The sequence below is a fragment of the Octopus sinensis genome, linkage group LG21, assembly GCF_006345805.1.
Source record: "Octopus sinensis linkage group LG21, ASM634580v1, whole genome shotgun sequence".
In the NCBI taxonomy this organism is placed as follows: Eukaryota; Metazoa; Mollusca; class Cephalopoda; order Octopoda; family Octopodidae; genus Octopus; species Octopus sinensis.
The window spans coordinates 26478675-26499938 of NC_043017.1; the positions used below are offsets into that span (position 1 = coordinate 26478675).

The window sequence follows — 21264 nt, forward strand, 5'->3', positions numbered from 1 at the left end:
GTGTTGCAGGTACTTAAGGGTAGGTTGAAGCTTGCATCGACTACATACGAAGCTCACACAATTAAAGTATGGATATTTTATCATTTCGAGTTGCTCCTTAAGGTAAATCAGAATGAGAATGAGTAGAATCAAATTTCAATAAACCACTCTTTCTATATGGTTTGGCCAATATCGTTAAAACCAAAATACTGAAAAACTTACTAGCATTTTGCTTGTTCTCCATCAACTATATCCTCATTTAATTTGTCTTTCTAGGAATATGGTAGTTGACTGATATACATACCAATGAAATAGTATCGGTAAATTGGTTTTCGACAAATTTCCTAGGTCACAAAACGACTTCTGTATGAAAAGGTTATATGCACATAGTTTTTCGCCACAATATAAGTGGTTGCTGTTAGGAAGGAGAGTAGTAAATTTGCTTTCAATAGAAGAACGTTCAGAAGCGTGATATCATATGCTTTTTTCATTACGCTTTTTGTTGATGTATGAAAGTAATCGAAATGATATAAAGTAACAATTACTTCTAATATCTTACATCTGTTACTTATAATATTACTGCTTATTTATATCTTAAAACTGATGAAATATATTTATTTTCTAATTACAGACTCTCAACAAAATTCCTCGATTTCTTTGGGGAATTAGTGTAAGTAGATTTATAAATATATTCTGTATATAAAACTTAAAATGAAATTATATTTATCACAATAATGTTATTATACTTTAGCATTCATGAACATAAGCAATTTCATTCGTTATATTTAAACACATTTCATATTACGTAAACTGGCATGAATGAAAATTCATAATATACATGCATTCACAAACTTAGATATATTGAAGAGCTTTTTTTTGTTGTGTGTCTGTACACATAGGTCTGTACGTCTTTAGTTTCGACATCAAACACTCAGAAGGCTAAAAGTAACAAACAGATCGAGGTGTTCGAGTCGGTTCATTGAATACCGGAATCGAACGCATAGGTTATAAATCTCCCTGTATTATCATTTTTACAGATAACAAAATATTATTGTTTCTTTAATCCCATACACCGACGCACTCAGTCATGCACGCAGAAGGAGACAGATGTACTCACATACACACAGACACACAGACACACAAACATGCAAACAAACGCACGTAAATGCACACAAACACGCATATGGAGAATACATACATATAAACGTACACATATACATAGGCGCAGGAGTGGCTGTGTGGTAAGTAGCTTGCTAACCAACCACATGGTTCCGGGTTCAGTCCCACTGCATGGCATCTTGGGCAAATGTCTTCTGCTACAGCCCCGGGCCGACCAATGCCTTGTGAGTGGATTTGGTAGACGGAAACTGAAAGAAGCCTGTCGTATATATGTATATATATACATGTGTGTATTTGTGTGTTTGTGTGTCTGTGTTTGTCCCCCTAGCATTGCTTGACAACCGATGCTGGTGTGTTTACGTCCCCGTCACTTAGCGGTTCGCTAAACAAGTAAAAGAGTAAAGAGTAAAGAGTAAGAGTATATACATACGCACACACACAAAAGCTGTATCTGATTTCCATTTCGTCCAGCTGTCTCTTACCTAGATACATTCGTATACGAACATGCACCACAATGGATAGCAAGGAAACTCACACACGCACACACAAATACACACACACCTGCATATTGATTAATTGACTCGTTGACTGATTAGTTAATTAATTGAAAATCTGTATAGAATGAAAGTTTATTATACATTTTAATCTCTTTTTCAGGGAAGAGGACTTCTTGGAATCGGTTCCGGTCGAAAAGTAAGTTTTGAATCTTTAATTCACTCTTCTCTTGCATCGATACGCAATGCATTTCCTAACACACATTCATATGTCATAGTTACCCACAGGTCGTGCACTTTGAAAGTGAATGAGGGATTTTGAAGGTCGTATATAGGCAGCATTTCAGTCAATCTGATAACTTTACGCTCACTGTTCTTTCTCACCTCTTGAAGGAACTCTTCTGACGAAGAGACAACGGCATTTTGGAGTCGCATTGCGGAATCCACATGATGAAAGGCGGCGAGCTGGCAGAAACGTTAGCGTGCCGGGCGAAATGCTTAACGGTATTTTGCCTGCCGTTACCTTCTGAGTTCAAATTCCGCCTAGGTCGACTTTGCCTTTCATTCTTTCGGGGTCGATAAATTAAGTACCTGTTACGCACTGGGGTCGATGAAATCGACTTAATACCTATGTCTGTCCTTGTTTGTTCCCTCTGTGTTTAGCCCCTTGTGGGTAATAAAGAAATAGGAATTTTGCCTGCCGTTACGTTCTAAGTTCAAATTCCGCCTAGGTCGACTTTGCCTTTCATCCTTTCGGGGTCGATAAATTAAGTACCAGTTACGCAGTGGGGTTGATGTAATCGACTTAATCCGTTTGTCTGTCCTTGTTTGTTCCCTCTGTGTTTAGCCCCTTGTGGGTAGTAAAGAAATAGGTATTCCCATGACTAACTAAACTGGAAGTCGATAGCTCCAATTTCTCTCCCCGCGGGGTTGGTGTGAGCAGAACGGTATCAGCTGAAGACCCACGAGTCTTTGGCGTTCGTCGCTGAAACTGGGAACGACTTCGATACGTTGCAGAATACGTCGCTGACAGACGTGCATGGACGGTCTGGCACGTGACGCGGCGGACTCAATCGGAGCCGGCTTAAGCCCTTGTGGGTGACTATCGATACAAGACAATACAATACCGATATCAGTGTCCACTTGTATTCATATGATTATCTAAACTCACGAATGATTTTTCTCTCTCTAATATGATATCAAAGTTTCAACATTCGGATATAATTTCATTTATTTGTCTTCGTTTTCAGGGTACAAAATATCAAAGACTGGGATAGGTAAGTCGTTTATAATTCAAATACCTTTTTATGCTTTGGCCTGCTTTTTTGCAAATTTGAATGTGTATAAATTCACACATACATATCTTTGAATGTATATGTGTGTTTGTATGAATGTGTGTATGTATGGACAATATTTATGGAAGTGTAAATATAGGGACACTTCAATCACGTCATTTGAATTTCAAAAATTCTGTCCAATTCCTTTTCCGGACAGTAGTCTTAATATCCGGTTTATAGTGTTCCTGTAAGATGACCTTTCTCCTTTGACCCCCTATATTTCAGAAAGCTGAACACATGACAGGTAATACAAGTTTTATACTCTTTCCTCTAGAGTTCCATTTTAAATAAAACTTAATCCAACCGATTGGTCCTAGATTACATCAGCAAATAAATTCGAAGAATTTTATTTACACAGTGATATTTTCTTAGGGCTTCTGTCGGTAGCAAATATTTGAAATTCGTATTTTCCTAATATATCAATGTTTTGGGAATATTACAGACCAATTTCATTCAAAAACATATATTAATTAATAAAAATGTTGTACTGTTCCCAACGTTACAGCAATACAAATGAATGAAAGATTACAGTATATTTTCCTCAACTAGGCAATGAAAATAATGAAAGTAAGGTTGAGGCGAAGTTTTTGCTACGGGATTCGAAAGCTTAAGTTGAAAACACTGTTTAACGACATGTTTCTGGCACATATTTGCTGTTGCCACGCTAGGATCGAAGAGAATTCGGCTATATATTTTGATTAAATCTGGACATTGTCGAAGAATCCAGCAAACCAAAACCCGATGCTGTTAAGCATTTAAACAAATGAGATCTTTGGAAACAAACGACGGATACGGCAGACGACTGTTAGACAAACGTTTAATGGCAATCAAGTATTGAGACCACTCAGTCAGAAGTGGACAAATATCAAACGATATGTCTGAGTAAGCAGCCCAACAGGCATGGAACATACTACATTGAAGCCAATATGAGACGGAAGCATTTTTCCAGTTTCACATGCGAACAATTAAAGCAAACGATGAATGATTCTAATACAAACACTACTATAGAAGGCATAAAAGTATTTTCTGATATTTAATATCTATTTCTTTACTACCGACAAGGGGCTAAACGCAGAGAGGACAAACAAGGACAGACAAACAGATTAAGTCGATTATATCGACCCCAGTGCGTAACTTGTACTTATTTAATCGACCCCGAAAGGATAAAAGGTAAATCAACCTCGGCGGAATTTGAACTCAGAACGTAACGGCAGACGAAATACGGCTACGCGGTTCGCCCGGCGTGCTAAGGTTTCTGCCAGCGCGCCGCCTCTTCTGATATTTAATATCATCGCCAAGTATTATTCGTATGAATTTTATTGGGTTTATATATCCGTCGCCTTATAAATTTACCATTTATTGACATAAGCTCCATTCGATTTCGACGTAGGATCGTTTGAAAGAGAGTATTCGATGTTAAAGCGAATAATAGAAAGAAAAAAACACACAGGGAAAAGAGAAACACATTTTGAAAAAGAAAAAGAAAGAAAACCTAAGAAGCTCTATTTATTCGATGTGTGAACATGATTTGAGTCCACGCATGAAGGCGCAATGGTGACGCAGACGATTGTGATTTTGTCTGGGATTGGACAAATGTTTCTGTTGGTTGCAGGATATAGTAATTCAATTGTTCTTTTTACATATTTTACACCATGTAGATCGATCTAGGAAAAGAACAATAGAAGATCTACATCATGCAGCAAATAAATACAGTTGCCGGATTTCATGCAGAATTACATCAACACCGTCCCCATTGCGATTTCATAGCAAAATCCAAAGCTTGGACTTAAATTACATTTACACATTCATTGCAAACAAATTTTACACAGTACATACTTAAAATTCTTTTTTTAAATGCAATAACAATATTCCTATTAGTAACTTTAGAACCGGATCTGAATTCACTCAGTTACACTTTATATTGCGGTAGCTACAAGTAATATACTGAAAACATAACTCCCCCAAAATCTACCATACTCTTTTACTCTTTTCCTTGTTTCAGTCGTATGACTGCGCCATGCTGGAGCACTGCCTTTAGTCGAGCAACTCGACCCCGGGACTTATTCTTTTTGTAAGCCCAGTACTTATTCTATCGGTCTCTTTTTGCCGAACCGCTAAGTGACGGGGACGTAAACACACCAGCATCGGTTGTCAAGCAATGCTAGGGGAACAAACACAGACACACAAACACACACACATACACATACCCATATACACATATATACGACAGGCTTCTTTCAGTTTCCGTCTACCAAATCCACTCACAGGGCATTGGTCGGCCCGGGGCTATAGCAGAAGACACTTGCCCAAGATGCCACGCAGTGGGACTGAACCCGGAACCATGTGGTTGGTTAGCAAGCTACTTACCACACATCCACTCCTATTTGTCGTTTTTATAAATGCACGCACACACATACACACACACACACACACACACATACACACACACACACACACACACGCAGGCATTATATTCAAATATTGATTACAAGAATGTTCAGAATCCGGAAAACAAACGTACGGAGCAACGGTGACGCACTTGCATGTCAGGTATGCTTATAATTTAATACATCGAAATAAACGGAAATACACGAAATAGGGAAACCTGCACCAAGTTCTGTTTTAGCATATATACTCTTAATCATTAAAAAATAAATTCCTATTTGTTTCATATTGAAATAACAAAAAAGAAACCGGATTTGATTTTGGTGATCTCCTTATAAGGACATTGTCCTTATGACAGTGGTTTCTGTTCAACTTAAGTGTATTCAAAATGGATAATTTACATGCACAGACGAGCACACATACTAACAATTATTTGAATGGCCACTTATAATTCAATTTGGAGTCTCTGAAAAATTGTATAATCTTAACAATTATAGATTTTTGACAATTAATATCCCTTCCAAATTATTAAAATTTGAACACCCCTGCCAATATTTCTTTCCCTCTTTCCAAAACTTTAATACAACTAATTATAACAAAATACAACTAAATTATAATGAAACTTTACATTTTAGTCGAAACATAAGGACGGAAGATACCATCAGTGTTCTCATAAACGACATGCGTTTGTAAGTATACATTTATAATTTATTATAATTTATTATAATTTATCATAACCAGTGAATTAATACTAAAACGCACATAATAGGAACAACATTTTGACAGTGTTAAATTCAATCATTTTTAATAGTCAATCAATGCGTGAAACATGCAAGTAACACTAGTACATTAAGGCATTTCAAATTGTTTATTTCTTTTGAGTTCAGCAAAACATTTCCAATTTCATATTCTCTCTTGATGACTTCATTTTCTGTAATTATTTTATTAATTTTAAATGTGTCAGTCATTTGACTTACGTTTTAGGCATTGGGGAGGCACATCGTCAGAATTGTAAAAAATTGGTGCTATTACATTTTGCGCCTGTCAGGTCTGATTGACTTATTGTTCGGAAAGTATCGCGAGGAAGTAATAAGGGGGGTAAGAAATTGTGTTTATTGTGGATGGATCAGTGGGGAAGAAACTATGTAGGGGGGAATCAAGAGGGTGGATAGCTATAAGAATAAGAGGGAGAAAGGGAAGGAGGTGTGGAAAAGGAATAGAAGGAGCGCGAAAGGGAAGAAACGGAAGAAGGAGAAGGAGAAGAAGGAGAGAAAGAAGGAGAAGAAGAAGAAGAAGAAGTGAAGGAGAGGAAGAAGAAGACGGAGAGGAAGAAGCGTACATCTATGGCCGGTTTTATCATGATTGCTCCGAGCGGCGTGAATCTGCGACAACCAGAAGAAACCACCTCAAATCTGTGAAGAGGGTATTTTCAAGTTAAAGGAAAGATGGACACGCATTGTGTAACAAAATGTTTCATATTTGCTGATATCTAGCAAGCGGGGCCTCATATCAGTGAGTTGGGGGGCGGTACGCATTGATGCCGTCGAGAGGTAGGCCCCGAAACGGCGGGCATTCTCTCCTGATGACACTTGCTAGCTTCCGGTATACGGAGCTTTTAACTGGTAGCACTTGCATGTGCAAGTTGTTTGCAAGACACCAAATGCAATGGCAAGTATTTATTGCCCTTTTTCTTTCCTTTCAAAATCGGCACGAACTTTCCGGACAAGCCAATGTAATATTTCTTTACACTTTGTTGTGAAACATTGTAACATTCGGCCTGGTGTTCAAGAGCCAGTTCTTTTGCTCCCAAAAGTATGCCCGGAAATGTCGATCTCGGCAGCATTTGAAATCAGTATGTAAAGCCAAACAAATTACCCATGTTTTCGTCTAAACGACATTGATTCTGACAACTCGCCATAGTGGTGATGAGAATATTAAAGAAATATGCGATAAATAATGGACATGACATTTTCAACATCGTGATTTGGCATTCGAAATGCCGCGTTGATTAAAAAGAATGAAACAATTTAGAAAATATGGAAAACAATCAAATATATAAAAGAGTCAAGTAGATATGAATTATACTGTGTGGTAGCTTGCTTACCAACCACACAGTTCCGGGTTCAGTCCCACTGCGTGGCACCTTGGGCAAGTGTCTTCTACTATAGCCTCGGGCCGACCAAAGCCTTGAGAGTAGATTTGGTAGACGGAAACTGAAAGAAGCCCATCGTATATATATATATGTATATATATATATGTGTGTGTGTGTTTGTGTGTCTGTGTTTGTCTCCCCAACGGATGCTGGTGTTTTTACGTCCTCGTTACTTAGTTGTTCGGCAAAAGAGACCGATAGGATAAGTAACTGGGCTTACAAAGAATAAGTCCTGGGGGGTCGATTTGCTCGACTTTAAAAGCCGGTGCTCCAGCATGGCCGCAGTCAAATGACTGAAACAAGTAAAAGAGAAAAGAGAAAGAGAATACCTTACAACAAATGATGTTCTCAGAATTTTTGTTTGGTTACTTTCACTGGACAATGTTTTACCGAAAATTTTAAACACGAAATATTGTAATGTTTGCACTTATTACGTTTACTATATTACGTTTACTATATTTCTTCCCTTTTTTTATATATTCAAGCCTGAAAGGATTTCATGTATTCGTTAATGAGTTTAAATCATACATATCCAACTGTTTGGATAAAACACATAGAATTACCACTCAAGAATACAAGTGAGTATATATTTTTTCTGCATACTTTCACCTTGCATGTAACTAACCTATGTAAGCATGACATAAAGACTCTCATATATGTGAGGGCGCGTGGCTTAGTGGTTAGGGCATTCGGCTCATGATCGTAAGGTTGTGAGTTCGATTCCCGGCGACGCGTTGTGTCCTTGAGCAAGACACTTTATTTCAGGTTGCTCCAGTCCACTCAGCTGGCAAAAATGAGTTGTACTTGTATTTCAAAGGGTCAGCCTTGTCACTCTCTGTGTCACGCTGATTATCACCGAGAACTACGTTAAGGGTACGCGTGTCTGTGGAATGCTCAGCCATTTGCACGTTAATTTCACGAGCAAGCTGTTCCGTTGATCGTATCAGCTGGGACCCTCATCGTCGTAACCGGTGGAGTCTTTTTTTTTTTTTTACTCTCATATATGTAGATGGATGTAATTGCATACTTGTAGCATATGATTACAAGAGGCTGTTATAAATAAATATTTTCGAGTTAATTTTGTCATTGTTTAAAATATTATATTACATAATCTAATGTTCATGGAATTCACAAGAAGGAAATAATATTACTGAAATAATAATAATGATAATAAACCTATCTGCCATAGGTACAATGCCTGAAATTATGTGTGAAGGGGACTAATCGTATACATCGAGCCCAATATGTCAGTGGTACTTAATAAATAGAGCATGAAACGATGATAGGTAGAGTCGACCTCGGCAGAATTTGAACTCAGACGGTAGAGACGGGCGAAATGCTGTTAATAATAATAATAATAATAATAATAATAATAATAATAATAATAATAATAATAATAATAATAATAATAAATACCCTGATGCAGTACGAGGCAGTGGCTCTCATGGCTTCTGATCTGAACTGATTGGAAGTGTTATCATGTATGTTGTTTTGTCTTGGTATAAGAGAAGGGCTACAGCAATTATTCTGTTCAATACCACAGACATATACACACATATACATACATATATATATATACGACAGGCTTCTTTCAGTTTCTGTCTACCAAATCCACTCACAAGGCTTTGGTCGGCCCGAGGCTATAGCAGAAGACACTTGCCCAAGATGCCACGCAATGGGACTGAACCCGGAACCATGTGGTTGGTTAGCAAGCTACTTACCACACAGCCACTCCTGCGCCTATTTATGGTTTCACAATTTGAACGACCTTTACAGAATACTGCAACTGATATTACAGCTATTGTTTACAATATCGTATCTGATATCACGACTTCGTGTGATATGCTGTTGCACTCTCATTTCTCAGCACTTTTTACTTATTTTGTCCAATTTTACTTATTTTCCATTGAATTGCCTATTGAAAATTGAGTTGTAATATAAATGCTACACCTCATACTAGTATGATAAAATGCCTGCTACGATTCGCATTTATTACACTCATCACATGTACACATCACAATTCTTCCTGCAACCGTTTTCCGGGAGGTTAACCATTTTCTGTTGAACTATTTGGAGGGCAATGAAAAGGCGAGTTTTCATTTATAAAACTCGTATTATTTAAGGAGCAATTTGCAGAAAAACTGAAACATGTGTTTTGTGAACATGTGACTGATTTATAAACCGCCATTTAAAAAATAAATATTAGGTTTTATTACTTATCAGTTAATGGAACGAACACTTTCACAGACCAACGAATAACGGTTATGAAGAACAGACTAATCTCTACTCTCTACCTTCTACTCTCTACATTCCAGATTCTGTAATGCTGTGAAGCTGAGTTTCAGGAATCTCCTGACAGAGACCATTGGTATGTATATTTGTTTACAAAAAAGAAAATAAGGAAAAAAAGAGAAACTAATTTCAACGTGCGACAATACATACATACACACACATATATATATATATATATATATAAGTTCAGCAAAAATTTAGATTCAAATGAATATGGTACTTAATTTAGATGCACCAGAATTATGTATGGTGTTATCCATAAAAATCCGAGGGGTGATTATAATCAAAATAAGCAACAATAATGACTCCGCTAATTTGGTACAATTGTTTCGCACTACATCATAATATTAAATGTTGTAAGTATTACAACAGCTTTAAGATGCTGAGTACTCATCAACCAATTATAGAGGTTTTCAATTAATACAATATTTTTCAAATCAAGAGGCAACATTATAGAGAAGGTAGATATACTCAGCAGCTTAAATCTGTTGTAATACTTACAACATTTATAAGATGATGTAGTACGAAACGATCGTACCAAATTACCGGGGTCGTTCTTGTTGCTTATTTTGAACATATATATATATATATATATATATATATATATATATATATATATATATATATATATATATATATATTGTATATATAGTTATTTATTTGAGTATGTGTAACGTAAGTTTAGTAAAAAAAAAACATTGCTTTCATATCAGCGTGAACTAGACATCTTTTCAGTTTCTCTAAACAATAACTATTCTCTGCAAAGAAATTTGTTTTAAAACACAAGAACGCCGGTGATAGTTCAACAAATACTCCTCTTCAAAGATATGGCCGGGCGAGTTCTCTTCCTTCCCTTGATAGCTAGGTTTTTCCAACTTGAAGTAAAAAGTTCCGAAAATGTGGACAACTCCACAGGGCTTCTGTAACCTCCTGGATCATGAGAATTATAAGACTTTCTACCACACAATTTCTATTGCGACAGGGTCCACAATTTTCAAGTAATCTTCAGTTCTTGTGTTGCGTCATTCGGGGACCCTGAAAGAAGATCTGTGGCTGTCCTGGTAAATTTCAAATCTGGATACATATCCGACATAAATTTTAATTTGTGTCCCTGTGTTGGTTTTGATATTATTGATATTTGTGCTGCTTCCGTTTGAAGCTACGTTTGCTTGGTATACTGTAGCCTCGGTGTTACACCGGTCGTCCGCTTGGCATACATATGGAACCAGCGGTTGTTTTCTAATCTTACGTTACAAATACTTAAATAAATAACTGCTCTATATTTATTTAACGGAGATACACACACACACACACGCACACACACAACACACACACACACACACACCACACACACACACACACACACACACACACATATATATATATATATACTATAAGCTCAGGCAGACAAAAGACTCATGAGTGATGGACGGAAAGACGCCTTATATATATATATATATATATATATATATATATATATGTATTAATATATGTATATAATATATATATATATATATATATGTATATATATATGTATATGTTTGTTTGTATGGTTGTATTTTTCATCCACCAGCGCTTGATAACCGATGTCGGTGTGTATACTTTCCCGTCATTTAGTGGTTCAGGAAAAGAGACCGATAGAATAAGTCCTCGGGTCAATTTCTACGACTAAAATTGGTGCTGCAGCATGGCCGAAATCAAATGATTGAAACACATAAAAGAATAAAGCAATATATATATATATATATATGCATACATATATATGTGTGTAAGTATATGTATATATGTGCGCATAAATAAGTATATATATATATGTATATATGTATACACAGATACGCATTGTGTCATGTACACACATAAATACTTGAAATTCTCACGCACACATACACATATTTGCAGAATTGCACGCAAGCAACTCACATATATATTGTTTATCCTCTTGTTTAGCTGCATTTTAAATTAAAATCATATACATTAAAGTGTTAGTTTTTCATGTCATATTACTTTATTGCAGAAAGACTACCTTGCCACCCTAGAAACTCTTCAAAAGGAAAATGTGGAAATGTGTATTTTCTTATGCTGCTCATATGGCCAGTGATTGTCATGGCGAATCATCTTTGAATTCGATAGACGAATTTTTTATATGTCTTCACGAAAAATAACTTCGTTTTGATATTTTCTTATTATTTAAAGTATCTAATTATATTCAAAATTTCAAGGGACATCCCATTTCAATCCATATATACGTATGTAAATTTTAGATCAAATAGCTGATACTACATGTAAATAAAACTCTGTTCAATCGCTGTTCCTATTTTATAATCTCTGTTTTATTTTTAACAACAGTATAGTCGTAGAAACGTGTACAAACGATATTCATTAACGATGTAAGAGAAATATACGTTCAAGCGTAGGTGTGGCTGTGTGGTAATTAGCTTCCGGGTTCAGTCCCACTGCGTGGCACCTTGGGCGACTGTCTTCTACTATAGCCTCGGACCGACCAATTCCTTGTGAGTGGATTTGTTAGACGGAAACTGAAAGAAGCCTGTCGTATATATATATATATATATATATATATATATATATATATACTTACTTTATTAAAGTAGCAAAAAATTCAACAAAACCTGTTACTCTGAGTTTCCCGTTGCCGTTCATCGGACAATTTGCAAAAACTGTCCGATGAACGGCAACGGGAAACTCAGAGTAACAGGTTCTGTTGAATTTTCTGGTGCTTTAAATAAAGCATATTACTCTACAACTGGTATTTGAGTACTCTTTTTTCCACCTTGTTTCACATTTATGTGTTTATATATATATATATATATATATTATATATATATAATATATATATATATATATATGTAGGTGTGTGTATATGTTTGTGAGTCTGTGTTGTCCCCCTAGCATTGCTTGACAACCGATGCTGGTGTGTTTACGTCCTCGTTACTTAACGGTTCGGCAAAAGAGACCGATAGAATAAGTACTGGTCTTACAAAGAATAAGTCCCGGGGTCGATTTGCTCGACTAAAGGCGGTGCTCCAGCATGGCCGCAGTCAAATTACTGAAACAAGTAAAAGAAAAAGAAAGAAAAGAACAAAGATGTTGATATGGAAATATAAAATTGAACTTTCAAATATGCTTAATTAAAATGGCAGAAATAATTCAAAAGGAATGAGGTAATTACTAAATTCGCCAAAGTTTATATCTGTTAAAATTAACTACTATACGTATGTTTAACTAGCAGTATCTCCCAGCGTTGCTCGGGTTTGTAAGGGAAATAATTATATAAGCATTTTTAGAGAGATATGGCCAAAAAATAGCAAACAAATGCATTAAAAATGGAAAAAAAAATTATGGTAATTTTTTTTTTAATCGTAGACTCATCGTAGACGCGCGCTAATACCCAGAAGGGCTCGATATGAATTACGACTATAAGATACCCGGTTTTGGTTAAACTGCACCGCAAATTGTGGGAGTAGTTAGGAATCGAAATCGTAGGAGACAGACACACAACTTCACTTTTATATATAAAGATATATGCAGGGTTCTGTTTTTAGACATACCAAATCAAGCATTACTGATCTCTTGAACAAATGCATGAGGTGATAGAGTGAGTGGAATGCTGATAATTCTAGAAATGATAAAGTATATTGTTAGAACGTTCTACTTACTAAATGTTCTAGTAGACGCTGGAAAAAGCAAAATTCCAAACGCATTACGCATTATAGAAGTCAGTGTGCTTAATCATATTGTAGGACGTTATTGTCCCAGAAGACGTTGAAAAACTATGGAAAAAATTGATAATGTGTTAATTCATAATACAAAATTAAATAAGCGAAGGATTCGTGGACCTAATCATGATTAAATAAAATGAAATAATAATAGGCGCAGGAGTGGCTGTGTGGTAAGTAGCTTGTTTACCAGCCACATGGTTTCGGGTTCAGTCCCACTGCGTGGCACCTTGGGCAAGTGTCTTCTACTATAGCCTCGGGCCGACCAAAGCCCTGTGAGTGGATTTGGTAGACGGAAACTGAAAGAAGCCCGTCCAATATATGTATATATATATATATATGTATATATGCGTGTGTGTGTTTGTGTGTCTGTGTTTGTCCTCCTAGCATTGCTTGACAACCGATGCTGGCGTGTTTACGTCCCCGTTACTTAGCGGTTCGGCAAACGAGACCGATAGAATAAGTACTGGGCTTACAAAAGAATAAGACCCGGGGTAGAGTTGCTCGATTAAAGGCGGTGCTCCGGCATGGCCGCGGTCAAATGACTGAAACAAGTAAAAGAGTAAAAGAGAGTAATATTTTATTTATAACGTATAAGATTGTCTTTTATCAACTTTAGCCATGATGCAAAAGAAATGCAAACGTATATATGACCCAGAATGCCAGGCACAAGCAAAACATACACAAACACACATATATATGGGTTCGAAATTGTCGCCACTTCAATGGCCAGCGTGAAATAAAATATTAGAGACATCAATTTATACTAATTTATAATTATGTAAACTGTTATTTCAAACTGACCACTTGATGATATCATTAAAGTAGTACTAACCATACTTTTTCGATTCCCAGACCAGGGCGTTGTGAGTGTTTATTGAGCGAAAACACCTTAAAAGCTCCACGAGGCTCCGGCAGGATGGGGTGGCGATCCCTGCTGTACTCTTTCGCCACATTTTTCTCTCACACTTTCTTCTGTTGGCCTGCTCGCTTAGCTAGCGGGGTGGCGTACTTTGAAGGCTAAAACAATGCGAAGCGCATTGTGACCAGCGATGCGTAGCACATCTGAGAGCCTGATCGGTCACGGTGATCACGGTGATATATATAATATACATATATATATATATATATATATATATATATATATATACATATATATATATATATATATGTATATATATATATATATATATAATATAATATATATGTATTATATTATATAATATATATTATATATATAATATATATATATATATATATATATATATATATATGTATATATTATATATGTATATGTATATTATAAATATATATAATATTTATATATATATTGCTCGTGATCAGATTGCAGTGGCTTTTGTTGTTATAAAATCACACGGTGAAGATGGAAAACAATCAAATTTCATTAGTGTGCACATGTACATTGATATATATAATCGTGCAGATATATGTTGTTCGTATGGTTATTATATATATTTGCATTTATATACTTTGGCAAACAGTACTAAAGACGGCAATAGGTTTTACAACCCTGAGCCAGAAATCGATCTACGATTAACTATATTTCATTGAAAAATATTCTTCTTCATTTTTCCTCTGCCCGCTTAGCGTTCGCGTGGCTGTATTTTAAGAAATTTCTTCCTCAAGCATATCGTTCCGCGTTCAACCCCACAGCGTGGCACCTTGGGGACGACTGTCTTCTTCTATACGTTTAGGTGACTAAATTCTTGTCGGAAACTGAACGAAACCTGTCGCATGTATTATATACATATATAGATAGATAGAGATAGATAGAGATAGATAGGTAGATAGATAGATAGATAGATAGATAGATAGATAGATAGATAGATAGATAGATAGATAGATAGATTGTGTATTTATATATATATATATATATATAATATATATATATATATATATATATATATATATATATATATTTTTGTATATATATATATTTGTATATGTAAGTGTTTCTCACCGCACTATCGCTTGATAAACGATGTTGGTTTGTTTCCGTTCCTGAAACAGCAGTTCGGCAAAAGAGACCTATAAAATAACTACTAAGGTCACAAATAATAAGTTTCGGAGTCGCTTTGATCGACTAAACTGGTGCTCCAGCATCGCCGCAGTCAAGTGACTGAAACAAGTAAAAGTGTATAAAAGAATAAAATACTATATATGTACACTGACTGACTAAACATATCTTAAAAATAAAACGCACACATGTCAACATAGATAGATAGATAGATAGATAGGCATATATATAGGTAGCTAGATAGTAAGATAGGTAGCTAGGTAGATAGATATGTACGTGTATAGAAGTATCATATTATATATATGCAATTGAAATGTACCTATCAATGCACAAAGAAATAGAAATGAGATTAAATAAAGAAAAATAAGATCAGTGAAGATTGACAAAAAGATATTTCAGTGCAATTTAAGTATCTGTTTCATCGTCATAATATAATTTGGTTTTTGGAAAATCCAGCTAATCATTGGGAAAAATGTTATTCTTGTCACGGTATAGGTACGTAAATACTAGCACACTGCGCGTATGAACGTATAGGTACGTAAATACTAGCACACCAGCGCGTATGAATGCCAATGCTTGCTTCCTAATCCTATGTTTACCACGGCAGTCCCTTTGCGTAGCACCTGGAAAATGTTTCTCCAATATAGACTCGGGCCGACCCAAGCCTTCTGAGGGGATTTAGAGGCGGAAGTTGAATGACGCCCGTCGTATCCATACAAACTTATATATACACACATGTCTTTAAGAAGGATACAAAGTCGCTTGATCTGGACGTTCTGAGGTCGCAACTGATTACCCACACCCAACACAAATGCTGAGAAAGGGGATGAAGCGATCCATGGCCCCTCGAGACCGACAGGCCTACACTAAAATTGATTTTCCCACCACTGCTTCACTACAGGTGTTGTTTTTGTTTACGTCCACGTAACATAGCGGTTCAACAAAACAACCCGATAGAATAATTACTAGACTTTAAAATATTAACAGATGAGTTTTTCCATTGGGCTACAACTTTTGCATTACGCCGACAAAGAATGCTCGTTGTTGTGGAAGGCCATCTAAGCATTGGAAAGTTTCAGGCATTATACTCTTGTCTGGTTCATTGTCATAGGACCCAAACACAAACGCACGTATAAATTGAAATGAATTGATTGTGATATATAGTCCTATGTGTGAAGGCGCGTGACTTAGTGGTTAGGGCATTCGACTGACGATTGTAAGGTCGTGAGTTCAATTCCCGGTGATGCGTTGTGTCCTTGATCAAGACACTTTATTTAACGTTGCTCCAGTCCACTCAGCTGGCAAAAATGAGTTGTACCTGTATTTCAAAGGGCCGGCCTTGTCACACTCTGTGTCACGTTGAATCTCCCTGAGAACTACGTTAAGGGTACTCGTGTCTGTGGATTGCTCAGTCACTTGCACGTTAATTCCACGAACAAGCTGTTCCGTTGATCGTATCAGCTGGGACCCTCGTCGTTGTAACCGACGGAGTGCTCCTATATATACTCCTATGTACATACGAAACTACATACATCGAAAATGTAGAAAACCTTAATGCTTTTAATACCATAACACTCAAATTTCTATATGTATATATGAGCGTGTTTACTTGTACAAGCAATTGTACTCATATTTATTCGGAGTAAAATGAAGAAAAAGAGGTCGGTTTGGTTTTCGCAAAATCCAGCTAGTCATTGGGAAAAATGGGGGGAGCATTCCGTCGGTTACGAGGACGAGGGTCCCAGCTGATACGCTCAACGGAACAGTCTGCTCGTGAAATTATCGTGCAAGTGGCTGAGCAATCCACAGACAAGCGTACCACTAACGTAGTTCTCAGGGAGATTCAGCGTGACACAAAGTGTGACAAAGCTGGCCCTTTGAAATGCTCAAGGATACAACGCGTCGCCGGGAATCGATCTCACGACCTTACAATTCGTGATCCGAATGCCCTAACCACTAAGCCACGCGTCTTCACTGGGAAAAATGAACATTTTATTGATGCCAAGGTATAGGTACGTTTATATTAGCATACAAAAGCACCCGCGCGTATGAATGCCAATGCTTGCTTCCTCATCACATGTTTGCTACAGTAACCCCTTTGCGTGGCCCCTGGTAAATGTTTTCCAGGATCGACTCTGTTTATCGGTTGACTTAACCCATTCTGTGTTCTCGCTAAAATATGTATACAAAGTAATTTGACTGTGGCCAGGATGGAGCACCGCCGTTTTAGTCGAGCAAATCGACCCCGGGACTTATTCTATCGGGCTCTTTTGTCGAACTGCTACGTTACGGGGGCGGAAACACACCAGCATTGGTTGTGAAGCGATGTTGGAGGGACAAACACAGTCACAAACATACACATATGCATATATATATATATGCATGTATACGACGGGCTTCTTTCAGTTTCACTTTGCCAAATCCATTCACAAGGCTTTGGTCGGCCCGAGGCTATAGCAGAAGACACTTGCCCAAGGTTCCACGCAGTGGGACTGACCCGGAACCATGTGGTTCGTAAGCAAGCTACTTACCACACAGCCATACAAATCTTGTATTGTTGTCGCTATTCTGAACAGGGCTAGGGCGAAATGCTTGGCGGTATTTCGTCTGCGTTACTTGTGAGTTCAAGTTCCGCCGAGGTCGATTTTGCCTTTCATCCTTTCGGGTTCGATAAATTAAGAACCAGTTACGCACTGGGGTCGATGTAATCGACTTAATACCTATGTCTGTCCTTGTTTGTCCCCTCTGTGTTTAGCCCCTTGTGGGTAATAAAGAAATAGGTATTTCGTCTGGCTTTACGTTCTGAGTTCAAATTCCGACGTGGTCGACTTTGACTTTCATCCTTTTGGGGTCGATAAATTAAGAACCAGTTACGCACTGGGGTCGATATAATCGACTTAATACCTATGTCTGTCCTTGTTTGTCCCCTCTGTGTTTAGCCCCTTGTGGGTAATAAAGAAATAGGTATTTCGTCTGGCTTTACGTTCTGAGTTCAAATTCCGACGTGGTCGACTTTGACTTTCATGCCTTCGTGTTCGATAAATTCAGTAACAGTTGCGTACTGGGGAATACCTAATCGACTTAATCCCCTCCCTTCCAAATTCAGGCCTTGTGGCTAGTTTAGAAAAATAATTCTGAACCGGCTACAAGTGTGGACGCCCTACTACTCACATATAAAGAAACATGAGTCATTTCACTAGTGCTGCCTGCGCAATGTATGCTACGTCAGAGGTCAAGTTAAGATATCAAGTGACAATCTTTCAGGCAATTGAGTTATCTCCAGTATCAAAAGTATGTTAGCGAACAGCTAATGCAGAACCAGGATATGCTGTTGGAATGCATGGGTAACACATTCCCAAATCATTCTTTTGTAAGGAATTCCAGCGTAGAGAAAGTCCCAGCAATAGACTGAATAAATCACTAAAACTCGTGCAGGTCAAGTTAACATTTTGTGAATGGGCGTAGGAGTGGTTGTGTGGTATGTAGCTTGCTTACCAACCATATGTTTCCGGGTTCATTCCCACTGCGTGTCACCTTGAGCAAGTGTCTTCTGCTATATACAGGGCCGACCAAAGCCTTATGAGTGGATTTAGTACACGGAAACTGAAAGAAGCCAGTCGTATATAATGTATATATATATATGTGTGTGTGTGTATGCCTGTGTATATGTATATGTATACATATATATATGTGTGTCTGTGTATGTGTATATATATATATATGTGTGTGTGTGTGTGTGTGTGTGTGTGTGTGTGTGTGTGTGTGTGTTGTGTGTTTGTGTTTGTCCCCCCACCAACATCGCTTGACAACCGATGCTGGTGTGTTTACGTCCCCGTAACTTAGTGGTTCGGCAAACTAGACCGATAGAATACGTACTAGGCTTACAAGAAATACGTCTTGGAGTCGATTTGCTCGGCTAAAGGCGGTGCTCCAGCATGGCTGCAGTCAAATGACTGAAACAAGTAAAAGAGTAAAAGAGAGTAAATTGTTATTGCGTTTGATGATCCTTCAAAACTATTTCAGTTGTCTAAACAGTAAAATATATGAGTTATATTCTGCACTCAAGAAACATATGTGTCCAACTACAAGTGATGTCAAAATCATCATCGTTCCTGTTGTCACGTCATAGGAAAAATCGATATCTGATCTCAAATTGCTTATTCACGCATGCAATTTATCCAGCTGTTCTATTGTTCATTCTTTTTTTTTTTTTTAAATTGTATCCTTGAAACGTCAAATCGAATAATTAGTGTGCGTCATTGTGTGCCAACGTATGCATGAATATGAATTTGGTGTGTGTATGTGTTTGAAAGCCTACAAATAATATCAACTTTAATGCCATTAGTTTTTTATAAACTATATCACTTAACATAACCTATTTACACGCTCTGATAATTTCAGGTGTAATGAGTGGCTGACGTTCGTTGGTGACATTTTCCATATACTACTAGAAGTTATTTTTCAACTGATTCGCATTTGAAAATACCTAAGTTATTACAAATTCTTATTGCCACTTAATGTGAATCCATGAAGAATTATTCTATAGAAACCTTGTGTGTGAAATTCTGGAAAAAATGACTATGCCAAGTAAATTTCTTCTCTTGTTTATGCATACGTAAGTAATCTAGGGTTTTTTTTTGTATTTTATATATAATTTTATTTATTTTTAAATTGGTCAGTCTTAATATCCAGTTTTGCATCATGGTCGCGGAAATTAATGAATTGTATAGATTAAAAATATAATATATCGATTACAAGTTCACGCTCCAATTCAGGACTATCATTTTTGTTCCAAATATTTACGCTTTAAATGCAGCAGTTGGCTGAGCTGCACAAGAAAACATCGGATATAAGAAATGGATTTGGGTCTCTGTTAAAATTTAGAATTTGGAGTTGAAATAACGCTTGAAATAAAGCCATATATTTCGGATTGAAGCCTAGGATTTGCTGCAGTCACTTAGAATGAGTGCATAGGGTGAGGGTAACGATTATGTTTAAATAGAAATTGAACGACTCGAAAAGTTGAAATGCTTGTACAATGTTTTACACAATCATGGCTGTTTATAGGCGCAGGAGTGGCTGTTTGGTAAGTAGCTTGCTAATCAACCACATGGTTCCGGGTTCAGTCCCACTGCGTGGCATCTTGGGCAAGTGTCTTCTGCTATAGCCCCGGGCCGACCAATGACTTGTGAGTGGATTTGGTAGACGGAAACTGAAAGAAGCATGTCGTATATATGTATATATATATATATAAGTATGTATGTGTGTGAATATGTTTGTGTGTCTGTGTTTGTCCCCCTAGCATTGCTTGACAACCGATGCTGGTGTGTTTACGTCCCCGTCACTTAGCGGTTCGGCAAAAGAGACCGATAGAATAAGTACTGGGCTTACAAAGAATAAGTCTCGGGGTCGATTTGCTCGACTAAAGGCGGTGCTCCAGCATGGCCGCAGTCAAATGACTGAAACAAGTAAAAAGAGTAAAAAAAGAGAGTATCGTATATACTCAAAAGAATGAAACCGGAAGTGATATAGGAAAAAAACAAAACAAAAAAACAAGCATTCAATTGTCTTAAAACGTGTTCAATTATTCCTCGAGTGTTCAACTCGGGCAACGTCCACAAGTTGTAAATATGAAAGGAATCTCTACTGAAATTCTAAGAAAAAGTGTATTAGATTAACTCGTTAACACGATACCGGCGAAGACAAACATTTCCTGATACACCTCAAGTAATGC

The 21264-nt window shown here is 37.1% G+C and overlaps 1 protein-coding gene across 1 annotated transcript in view; it reads left to right on the forward strand.

Annotated features, from left to right (window-relative positions):
- The window catches only part of LOC115222984, a 33138-nt gene extending 21073 nt beyond the window's left edge, over nucleotides 1–12065 (forward strand). The window contains exons 6-12 of the mRNA XM_036511889.1: nucleotides 611–649; nucleotides 1756–1791; nucleotides 2843–2869; nucleotides 5950–6003; nucleotides 7952–8044; nucleotides 9782–9834; nucleotides 11773–12065. Of these exons, the coding sequence (XP_036367782.1) occupies nucleotides 611–649; nucleotides 1756–1791; nucleotides 2843–2869; nucleotides 5950–6003; nucleotides 7952–8044; nucleotides 9782–9834; nucleotides 11773–11879 (409 nt within the window). The 3' untranslated portion in view covers nucleotides 11880–12065. The remainder of the gene's footprint in view (nucleotides 1–610; nucleotides 650–1755; nucleotides 1792–2842; nucleotides 2870–5949; nucleotides 6004–7951; nucleotides 8045–9781; nucleotides 9835–11772) is intronic.
- The last annotated feature ends 9199 nt before the right edge of the window (nucleotides 12066–21264 follow it).